General features: G+C 39.5%; 1 protein-coding gene across 1 annotated transcript in view; it reads right to left on the bottom strand.

Moving 5' to 3' along the window:
- Nucleotides 1-4,827: 4,827 nt before the first annotated feature.
- Nucleotides 4,828-11,990, bottom strand: part of PTCHD4 (patched domain containing 4) — an 89,419-nt gene continuing 82,256 nt past the window's right edge. The window contains exon 3 of the mRNA XM_009319662.1: nt 4,828-6,461. Within this exon, the coding sequence (XP_009317937.1) occupies nt 4,828-6,461 (1,634 nt within the window). The remainder of the gene's footprint in view (nt 6,462-11,990) is intronic.

Below are 11,990 nucleotides of genomic sequence, written 5' to 3'. Positions count from 1 at the left end.
GTGTAAGATGGTATGGAAGAAGAATCAAAGTTTTGACTGTCTATAATTTGATTACATTACTCTCCAAACAACATGTTTCACTTGGTTTCTACTTCACCTTAATCTTCTGAGATAACCTTAACATAATTTTTTATTTAAAGCTTTGTTGGAGGATACACTGCCTCTTTGTGAAGTATCCCTTCTCTCCAACACTCCAACGTCTCTTGCTCACTAACTGCCTAACTTTGCTTCCTTTCAGTGTTTCCTAGGACATCAAATGAGAGCTTGAAGTACTCAAAAACCTAGTGTTGCAATGAAAAAGAACTTATTAAAGTTTATAATTACAGAAAAATTAATCAAAGAGACTTAGCATGATACTTGCATAAAGACAATAAACCAAGCTCTTGTCATAGTGAAATATGGAATAACTCCATTGAAATAAATCTTAATTATGCTAGAGTCACTACTCAGTGTGACTTAATTAAGAGTAGAGCAGTGAGAGCCTTTTGGAAAAAAGAACACTCATCACACAACTACTTTACTTCGTATTTCTTCCTTCCCCCCGGTTCTTTTCTTTCCCACTGGAGAAAATTTCAAAACTAGAGTTGTTCAAGTGAACTCGAATAGATATTCGCATGTGGCAGGTTACACCCTAAATAGGAATTGTTGGAAGTAAAAGGTTGAGAATGATAACCCTGAAGACAATCTCTGTAAATTATATATGCAAGGTGCCATGCATCCATACCTATCTTGGCCATAAAAAGTACGTTGCTTTGTTAGGCAATAAATTTAGGAAACATCAAGTACTGGACTACAGAGGTGAAGACTTAACTCTAATAAAAAAGACAGAGGAATAGATTAATTAAGGTTAAAATAGCCTGCATGGGAAAGTGTAAAGAAAAAATTACAGAAAGAAAATATACCTTCACTGCAGCCTTCTGAATGCAACATGCAACAATGGCTATAGAGTATAGACAGATATATTGTTCAACAAGCGTATCAACAATGTAAAAGGTTCATTTGTCATGATTTCACTTCTTACCAGATAGAAAGCATGCAAAGACAGATATATCATGGCAATAAATCTGTTGGCTTCAACAGAGTTATCTCAACAATGAATTCAAAACAATATACTTTGAGGGAATGAAACCAAACCAAATAGGAAATGCACACAGGGTTCTTGGCAGCTTATGTAGGCCATATATAAAACCAGACATTAAAGGAATATAGGCAATATACCAGCAGACTTATGGTAACTGGAAAAAAAAGTGTATAATGAAGATCCAATATGCAGCATGTATCAAAGTGTCAAATTGCTTTGCATGAGCTATGTCCTTTCTTCACAGGTACTTATGTAGCTCCAGCTGAGCTGAACAGGTGCTGTGGCAAAGGGTAGAATTTATTGAAAAGGACTGAAAGCAAAATAAGCTAAAAAAGGAGAACAAATTAAAAAATATGGACTCCCCGTCCCCAAATGATTCCAGTATGAACTGAATTATAGAAGAAAATAATCTTTTTTTTTAGCTTGAGATGAGAGTTTCCCTTGTTCCACAGAGACCTATGTATCTGCAGGAAAAACAGCTGCAACAGCCTTTCCTGGTGGATCTGGAAAATGGTTGATTAATAAAATAATAAAATTACATCCATGGAAAATCTGGTTTGTTTTCTGCTCCACTCCCACATTGATGTAGAAATAAAAAACCTCTAGTCCCAGAGTGTAGTCCACATATCTCGTGTCTGGTATATACAAGTGCTACTGCGCATGCATGATATTGAGAGAGAAGCTGGTTTGACATGTCATCAAACTCTAGCTCATTTGTGTGAGCCCACCTTCAATATTGACAACTTCTGATTTCTTAGCTAACTATTCTCTGCTAGGGGACTTCCAGTGGCAATTTTTAAATGATCTGTTCTGCATAAAAGCCTCATAAGCCAAACATAAAATTTAAACTGAGTTACTCTGGGATTTATCCCTAAAATAGATGCTTGGGAAGCAAGTTTCTAAAGATTTCTTCTTTTCTCTTTCACTTGATACTTGGTCATTTTAAGTGGGGTTAATCTCATGAAATCTGGATGAGTCTGCATTGCCAATGTCTGTGTCTGAACTAATCACGTTGAGCTTCCTTTATCACCAATGGACAGAAATATGCATTTTTAAAGGTTTGATTAATTTACTCCTAATACACAGCTGTAAAATGGGTCAGAAGTGTCTGTCCCTCTCCTATGGCCATAAAGGGACAGATATAAATATCTACATTGTCAATGTCCAAAGTTAGATGAGATGAATCCTGGCTTTGATGGCTTTGGAAAACGTTACTTTCTTCAATACGATGCATGACAGAGATCCCTGGGATACATCGGCAGTACAAGAGAAGACCAGCAACTTCCCATGTGACGCCTCCAGAAGTGATACCCAAGGGTCACAGTTTTGCTGCAACAATCCAGGTTTTGTATGGACAGTGGAGGAAATGTAAGAAGGTATGGAAAGCTTGACATTCATAACCGACTGTTCTAAAAAGGATGGATATTGCACAATGTCTTCAAGATGCAAATCAAGGTCAGTAAATACTTCCCAACTAGTGATGCATCTGAGCCATAACCCAACATTAAAACATCCCCTACTCCTAAATCTTACTAAACTATTTAGACCTCAGTTTTGCAGCTGGTCCTTGAATATCTTGGATCAAACGGTAACCTTGATCTAGCGACACGTGAAGTTTAGAGCTGGATTCCAACTTTGGAAGCTTTACCTGTCTAGAAAGTTTATCTTTCTCTAAAACCTGTTGCACACAAAAGGTCTCTTGAACAATCAAGAGCTTTGACCACTCCTAAAACACAGAGGTCATTTTTGGCAAGTGGTAATGGCAAAGTACAGAAAGTATAGAGAAGGGGAGGAACTGCATCCCTTGGAAACAGAAGCAGCTAATGAACATTAGAACTGGTGTTCAAATAGCTTTTTGTGCTGCAGGTGAATTTTCTCTGGCTCTCCCTAACAATGAAACAGTAGGAAGAGGTAAGAGATGTCACAGAACAAAGAATCAACTTCTTGCAGAGAGCTTTTTAGTGAAACATATGTACACACACTCATTAGCAAACTCTGCAGGTTTGAGACTGAGTTAACCTGCCACGAATAGACGTGTATACACATTTCGGAAGGCAAACAGCTTCCAGACATCTTTTAAAGGTACCCACAAGTAATACAAAGTAGGCATAAACAATCCATACAGTGATATCTTTACATAGTGTCCTTATGGATACTACATATTCAGGAAGACATTGCTCACGTGGGTGGTGCTATACCATACTCCAGAGAGTAGAAAGCAAGCCCTTTTAAAATACTGAAAGGGGAGATGGACACTGCAAGCTCCAGTGCAGAACTGGGCCAAGAGCAAACTGAAACAGCTAGATCTGTTTTCATCCCTTCTCTTGGGCTACTAAGCTGTATAGTTTACAAAGCAGAGAAAGTCATTCATAGTTCTTTACAGTATGATTTCTAGTGTCACATAGTAACTGCAGATTTACTGCACTCTCCTGTGAAATTTCAAGTGCCATAACAAAGCTTTATGCTGCAGACTATCAACACCCAAATATTTAGGAGTAATAATAATAAAGACATTTCACCCTCCCCTGCCCTTCCCACAGGGAACTGATCTACCTTTTTACAACTAGGGGTTGATTCAGCCCCGTGCAAACCTTAACAATGTCTTTTTTGTGTGTGTGGCAAGTATTTGACTGACGTTTTGCTTGAAGAAGGGGAAAATCCCGCTTCCTGCAGCATATTGCTGGGACCAGCAAACATATCCCTTTGTCCATTGGACCAAATATATAATGATAATACTGTGCGGGTGCTCCAGAGCTGACTCAGCTGTTACATGATCACATTATGCCAGTGACATGCTATCCATCATTACGTTTAAAGCGCCTGCTTGATTAATGTTCAGTATTTAATGTCAACACTGAGAAATTAGAATTCCAAAGTGTTACACTGCAGGAACTGCAAATACTGCTGCAGTGGTAAAGGCCTGGGTTAGTTTCGTGAGATCTGTTAGTTCAAGGGGAATTTCACAATTCAGAAATATCCAAATGTATGTATGGTATTAACTACCAGCTGTGACCTCTTGGGATAAAGGTCATGCATCACATTTAAAGAAACCAAATGTTAAATTTCCAAATGGCTATGATTATTTGATCCCCCATATAAACAGTACCTTTATCCTTTAACAGTATAGCTTTGCCATCCATATTCACAATAACACTCTAGTTGTGGTGTTACAGATATACATGGTATACTAGAATTAGGAAGTACTTTGGCTTAGATCGTTTTAAACATCTACTTCCCAAGTGCATAGGTTTTATCTTAACCAACTTGCTCAAGAAAATAAGAAAAAAGTACCATGGCATTTTTCATCTCTCTTGGTCTTGTTCCCTTTTCTCATTTGAAATGTTGTTTTTTTCTTTTCTGTGGACAATTTTATCAAAGAAATCTGCCTTTTTCCCTACTGTTTACTTAATGGTAACTTTTTTTCGCCTTTGCTTCAGTCCTACATACGACAGATCAAGCAATTCCCATTAGAGCTACAGGTTGAGATTCAGGAACACTTAATGGCCAACAGACTCTTCCCTGGTGGAGAATGAGGATTCAAAGGAAACAATTGAGATTATTTTTACTTTCATTATTTTTGTTAAAAAAAATTTGCACCTTGGTGTGTCATGAATACCCCTTCTTGATCTTCCTTTGCCTTGTCAGACCTGGCCAGCACAAGCAGCTGAGATCTTTGCTCTATTTTCCCTGCATCTCTGTGCAATGCTTTTTTAAAAAGAGAATATACTATTATTATTTTAAGCCTTTCAGACTGCTGTAACATGATCAGGATTCTCCTGAATCTCTATGCATTCGATCTCTTCTCGTTCCTTCCTTTTGGCCCGTTTCTTTTTCTTGTGGTGCTTTTTGGAAGGTGGGAAAAAGGTTAGAAAGACGGGCAAAATAACAAAACAGTGCAGAAGTGTGCAACTGCCGGCAAGCAGCAAGCATTTGAACAGTGTGAAGGTCAAATTTGAAGGCACAAAGAGAAGGGGGACCAACCCAATAAGGAAAGAAGAAACGTTCTGCAAAATGGCTGTCCCATGCTCTTGGAGGGAGTTCTTTATACACTGAGTTCGGGTGTGCTCAGTAGCTAGTACAAATGTATAAAGCAGGGGTGCACAGTGATCTATGGCAAAATTCAAAGTGTAGATAAGGCACAGTATAGAAATGCAATCCATGTCTACATTCCACAAGGTCATCAAGCCAAGGACACCCAGCTCTATCGAGATGACACTGAGAATTAACCAGAAATTTCCCAGAGGATGGATAACCAGGAAAAAGGTCAGTATTAACACCAGCAGGATGCCAAAACCAGAAATCAGGACAGGCATAGTTACTGATAAACCATAGTGGTCCATGAAAACAAAGGTAGGATTGAACACAATGAACTTGATGCTCTGTATAAGAGAGAGAGGCCTCAGCCTCTCCAACAATTCTACTGCTTCCCTCTGCGTGTTTTCACTAGTCCTGGCCACCAGGTACAAACGAGAAGCAATTATGTTGTTCTCATCTCCAGCTTTGGAGAAAATGATGTCATTTTTGAAGTGCTGGAATTCTGGCTTTTTTAAAAAGGAGCTCTGGAGGATGCTGATAAAGTCACTTTTGTTGGTTGCACTGATGTTACCCGCTCGAAGGTACTGGTAATACTGTTCAATCCAGGACACTGTATTGAACCCCTGGCTTAGTGTTTTTAGGTCTTCTTGCACAGTGCCATTCCAGTACTCCAGAGGTTCGTAAATGTAGAAACCTATCACTGGGCTGTAGTTGCTGAAATACTTTTGCTGTATGAGGGCGTAGGAGACACTCGGAGACTCACTGGCAAGAAGGTTGATAATGTTGGCTCCATCATTAATCTGTAAGCACCCCATAAAGGAGAAAGAGGCATAGATGAGATACAGTATCACCACAAATGGCTTGACATAGATATTGGTAATCCACTCATTGTAATGCTCTCGGAGGAAATGCTGGATAAAGTGATGCTGGTACGGGTTGGTCTCATGATGAGAAGTATGCTGATGGCCATCGTTCATCATGGTCTGGAACCACACAGGTTTCCGGTCCAGGTATTCTGCTGAAGGAATTTTACAGCAGAAGATGCTGTGATAACGGTTCTGCTCCAACTGGCCAGCAAAGACCAGGCAGGAACCAAAGAAAGAGAAGATATAGAAGTAGTTCAACAGGATGGAGACACACATGTTCTGGCAAAAGACTTTTACAGCTTCAATGTTGGTGAAAGGGCTTGCACCCATGCCGAAGGCTATGAAATACAAGGAGCTTGTCATTGTATAGGAGACCATGACATCTGAGTAGGCATCTGCTACTCTGTCCTTGAATGGCAGATTCTCTCTGGTTCGACGCCATCCTGAAAGAAGTTCAAACACTCCTTTGGTTCCATGACCTGAAATGAGAAAACAAAGCATATACATGTCCATATATAAAGGGGGTCCCATCATCCTGCAGGGTTTTCATCCTCCAGCAGGCAAAAAATTTTGTCAGCTAAGCTTCGTTATGATTTTTTCAGTAGTTAAACAAATGGAAAATTGTGAAGTGTCTGTCTAAAACTAGATACCAGAATTCATATGCAGGTGCTTAAATTAACAGCCTGATATTCTGAGACTCTCCATGCTCAGAAATGAAATTGTGAAATACCCTTTAAAAGACACTCATTGATTTTAATGGACATTGAATTATTTCCCAAATGGACTGTCTATATAGGGCAAAGGAAAACATTAAGTTTAGTTCAAGTCTGGGGTTCATTCTTGAAATTCCTTGTGGCATCCTACTACATCTTTCAATGTTTAAGGGATTCAGTTTGAAACACTTACAAATGCAAGTAACAACATTTTCTTCCAGAGAGTATAAATTAAAGGCATTACTTGAGAAATGAGGAGGTGTGACCAAGAAAGGGACACCTTGATTCTTCATGCTGGACAAAGGAAAAAATATACTGCCATTAAATACAAATAACCGGAATAATTTGTTTGATGGTTTTCTACCTACTAAGTGAAATTGGAACTTCTTGGTGATAGTCTACAAGTTTCCACACTATATGAAAGTCGACATGCTGGTGGTAATGATGGAGAGTACAGTATTGGTGAAATCACTGGTCCACATCAATTGTCTAGAAAACTTACGGGTTTTTTCATTACTATGTCTCCCTCTGTCTCTCTTTTTCTCTCTCAGCTAACCAGAGCTCCTCCTCAGGAGAAGGAATTCCCTTAGCTCACATGATAGGACACTCAGAAAAGAGCCAGACGTGATCAGTGCTCCATGACAGGTTCTTACTTTGTATTCCATCCTGAGAAGTATTTTAGGGGTATGATTTTTTAATAAATTAAAGCTTAATTCAGACTTTCATTTTACTCACCCCAGTCACAGTCCAGGAATACACATATATATTCTTTTATTTCCCATTAGAGAATTTCAATTTTGGGGAAAATATAAAACCTAACATTAAAAAACACAGCCGAAAGGGTTTGGCTTTCAAATAAAAATTTTGGTCAAAAATTAAAAACACACATTTGGGTTTGGATGAGAAAGTGGAAAGTTCTCTGCACTTTGGATCAAGCCCTGACAAAATTCTGGACGATGTATGGAAACACACTACTGAGCAGAGAAAGAAGCAGAAGCAGATTGCAGATGCTCCTGCCTCTCTTTGTGTGCCTTCACTCTCTGCAGTAGAAGAATTGCATGCAGCAAAGCATGCACAAAGGTAATTTTCTCATAAAAAACCCAGAAATATGACAACAGGAGATTTGCAAATAATAAAGTGTGTAATAGTGAGCAAAAAGTCTGTTGAGTTTGTCTTTTGATCTAAATTGTTTGGATTCATACAGCTGCTTATGTTGCCCAAAGCAGACTCCTGACAGCCATTCTAGACAGGGAAAATTACAGCATAAACTGTCAAGTTCTGTGAATGTTACCTGTTTTACTGCAAATCAGTGTCCCCAGTGAAAGATAAACATACAGTATTACAGAAGTCTTGCAGTTAGCAAAAAACCTGTGTGGAAATGTTGCTCTCTTATGAATCAGTATCTTGGTTCAGGAGGGACCTTGAATTCCCTGGTAAGTTTAGGGGGAGTCTGTTCGAATTCTCAAGGCACGGCTGTCTTGTACACTGTCACTTTTGGACCATCAAGCAGAAAGAATTAGCTCCTTGGGCTGAGTAAAGCTGCAGCATCCAGGGACTTGGATGCAATTTTATATTGTGCTTAAAGCAAGCCTGTAAGTACCCTGCAGGGTGTGGACCAGGCTGGCTGGTCACCACTTCCAGTGCCCATGTCCTGGCATGGCTTAATTTAATGGTATAGGAGCTGTGTTTCGTTCTCTTTTGGGTACAGCAGAGCACAACGATCTCCCTCAGATGTCTGTGCTCACCCTCTCTCCATCTACCAATGGATTTTGGATGGTTCTTTTCCAGACATTTCTGACAAAGGTCCCTTTAATGGATGACTTTACCACTTAAAACTTGTTCATATCCCATATGTCCATAACACCTGTCTTTCCGAGCCAGCTCCTGACCTCATTTTTGCCCCTTCTCTTCCAGCTTTAGGCACCCCTCTTCTTTCTCTCTCTCTTTGTTTTCTTCTCTTATGAGGAAGGCTGAGGGGATGAGTAGTAGCACAGGATTTCTGCTCCTATTGCTGGTGTCAATCCTCCCATCTCCTCATCTCATCAAGACTCTTCCACTGAGGGCAGAGTGATCCTACTGAGCAGAGAAGCTGTTTTCTACCTCAGTTTTCTCTCTTCCCCCCACTCTCCCAAGTACCCTGCTGTGATCTAAGACTAAAGGAATGCTTGATCTACAGACCTCACATTGGAAACACTGATTTAGGGTCTAGCTGAGACTTGAGAACATCTTTCCTCTCTAACTTCTCTCTTCTCCCTTTAACAATGCGATGGTAGCCACGTTGGGTCAAACCAAGGGTTGCTCTACCTCTGTCTAGCTGACCTGACAAAGTGCAGGGATAGATTTTCAAGCAAAGGATGTTAGAAACATATAGAGTAATTCTTTTCCATTTCAGCCTCTGAGATTTTTGCATTCAGCCAAAAGGCCTGCCAAAAACAGAGGCTGTATTTGCAACATCATGTTCAGAGGCATTGAGGGACCTGAGGGACCTGTATTCATCTCTCTAATCCGTTTCTAAATGCACTCATACTTTTGGCCACCACAGCCTCCTGCTACCAGGAGCTTTATTACTTCATTACTTGCTGAATGAAGGAAGGACTGGCTTTCGTTTGTTTCAAACTCTCAGCCAGTATAACTTTATGGCTGAACTAAGCAAAATGTAAACCTGTTGGTCCATGAGCAGCGTCTTTCATAAAACCTGTTCTATGCTTGTGTCCTTTGTTCCTGGGATGTCCCATCTGAATAGTCCCAGCATCCCTCACCCTTCTGACACCTCTCCTTGACCACATGTCCACAGTTAGGCATGTGCTCCCTAGCTGGTTGTCCAAGACACATATCTGGATGTTACCAATAAAATATAAAATAAAATAGCTGAGTTCTGCCTTCGACCTCCTCTAGGAGGTACTAATCTGGGATTTTTCCTCTTTCTAGGTGTCAATTTTCACAAAGCTTCTAGGACTGCAGTAGTCTCTGAGATCTCTATCCCTCTTCTAGATGTGATTGAAATCGGCCGGTTATTTGCAGGTTGTAGTTATACGTGCAAATGTGCGGAGAGAATAACTGTGGGAGGCTCTTGTTAGGAATCACAGCTAAAAATGATTGGCAAAATCAAATAAAAAATAAAAGATTTTGCAAATGTTAGGTAATGTGGATCATTGTAATGTTTTTAAATTGGAAATTTAGCAAAAGCAGTCCTTTTGCTGAAACGGTTTAAGTTATGATGGATTGGCACTTTCCAAAGAAGCCTTAGGTGAAGCAGTGCTCGACCAGCTCTGTCAACAATTTACAGTAATATTGACTTTTCTCTGCTTATTCCAAAATCTCACTTACCTGCCCACCTGAAAGGATATGTTTACAGCTGCACTGTTATCATGTTTTTATTGTTATTAATTTATAAATTTTAGTGTATGGCATTCTCAGTGATGAGCACGTGGATGCATTTAATCTTAAGGTAGGTATATAATGACTGATAGAAAGGGGTTTGACTGTGAAACATATACATATGCAAAGACTACCCAAGAGTATACACTAATGTGTATGTACTAGCTTGTGTCAGTACTGAAAATTAAAATATTGCAATTAAACTCTAGACATTTTTTCTAATAAAACAAGTAGTATCTTAAAGAAATAAAATATTGATATTTGTAATGTCTTTGAGGATGAAAACTGGCACTAATTTTCTTATGCTTATTATTACACAAATGGAAAATTTCCACTTCTTCCACTTTTGCAGATAACTTCAGCTCTGTCACACAAATACAGGAATTGGGGAATACAATGCAGTAATTCCCTTGCTGCCACAAGAAGAAATCTTTCCCTGACTGATTTTCCTACATCATTACTCTTATACTAAGTTCTCCAGTCAGCCTCTGTTGTTCTCCCCAGATAAGCAGGTCTGTTCCCCTTTCCCACCAAGGATACAAATCCATTGTTTTCTGAATTGGGCAGAAACCAATATTTTCCTGACATTTCTAATTATTCAGACACCACAGTCACTCTGTAAAATTCTGTTACTTCAGCTTCATCGCTAATGTCACTGACAACATTGACAGTGGAGTTAAGTTCACTGAGCAGTTCTAGGAAGGCTCACAGGGTCTTTGGCTCTGGGTCAAAACTGCCAAGTTCCTCTAGTACTAACATGACATGAATGAAGTACAGTAATTTTTTACTTGCCAGACAACTAATGGCCTATGACTACTTAAGAAGAAAGGAGACAAGAGAAATTTTTAATCCACTACTTATGAGGTTAGGAGAGCAAATAAGGGTAGCTGCAGAGAAGGTAGAAATATAGAATGCTTTTTCTGCTTCAATTTTCAAAACAAAAGTTTAATTATGAGCAGATATTTAAAATAAGTTTGAAGAGGATAGGGATAAAAACGTGAAGAGTGAAATAACAGATTAAAGACCACTTCATTCAGTTAAATTTATTCAAGCTGGAAGAACCTGGAGAAATGAATCAATTAAAAGCTGAGCCAAAGCAATCTCTGAACTATTAACAATCACCTTAGAGAATGAATGTAGATGAGATGGTCCAAGAAGAACAGAGAGGACAAACATAGTATCTATCGTCAAAAAGGAGAAATAAGACCTCCAGAACTTAATGTCCATCAGCTTAGTTCCTATCTCAAAAGATAATAGAATAACCAATTGCAAACCAATTTGCCATCACTGAGAGGATAGGAAAGTGATCAGAAAAAACTGATATAGATTTATCAAAAACAAATAATCTAAAGTCAACCTAATTTCTTGCTTTGAAAAGTAACTAGCCTAATAAAGGGATAAAACCGGGCTTACTAGTGATAAGCCTGGGGGCAGCATGCCAATGTTTGAGGGATGGTGTGCTAGCAAGGTCCCTTGGTCTGCTGTCTCAGTGGAGGTAGGGGATGGAGATCCATGCAGCAGCAAAGACACAAGGGTTATGGATGTGTTAGAAACCACAGAAGTGCCTGAGAACGGTCACGTAGTGTGGGGATTAATGGCACAGACTCTGGCAGGCAACAGCCAAAGACCTTTATTGCTCTATATTAGCGTAATTTATAGCAAGCAAAAGTGTCCACGCGCTCTCTGCAGCCTGCAGATAGGTTACAGCCTTGTGTTCACGCGCATCTATGCTCCAGCGGATAGGTCTGTTCTTCCTGACCATACAACATGACTTCATGGTCCTTATCTTGTTTACTCCTTTCCAGCAGCTCATTCCTTTCTTCCTTATCTTCTGCCTGCGTGCTTTCTCACGGGTACAGTACCTGCTCATTAAAACCGAATTCAGTAATGTCCATAGTTAAAAATCCTATCCCCACA

The sequence above is a fragment of the Pygoscelis adeliae genome, unplaced genomic scaffold, assembly GCF_000699105.1.
Source record: "Pygoscelis adeliae isolate BGI_AS28 unplaced genomic scaffold, ASM69910v1 Scaffold121, whole genome shotgun sequence".
Lineage (NCBI taxonomy): Eukaryota > Metazoa > Chordata > Aves > Sphenisciformes > Spheniscidae > Pygoscelis > Pygoscelis adeliae.
Note: the sequence above shows the minus strand (reverse complement) of the source record. Positions and strands in the feature narration are given on the sequence as shown.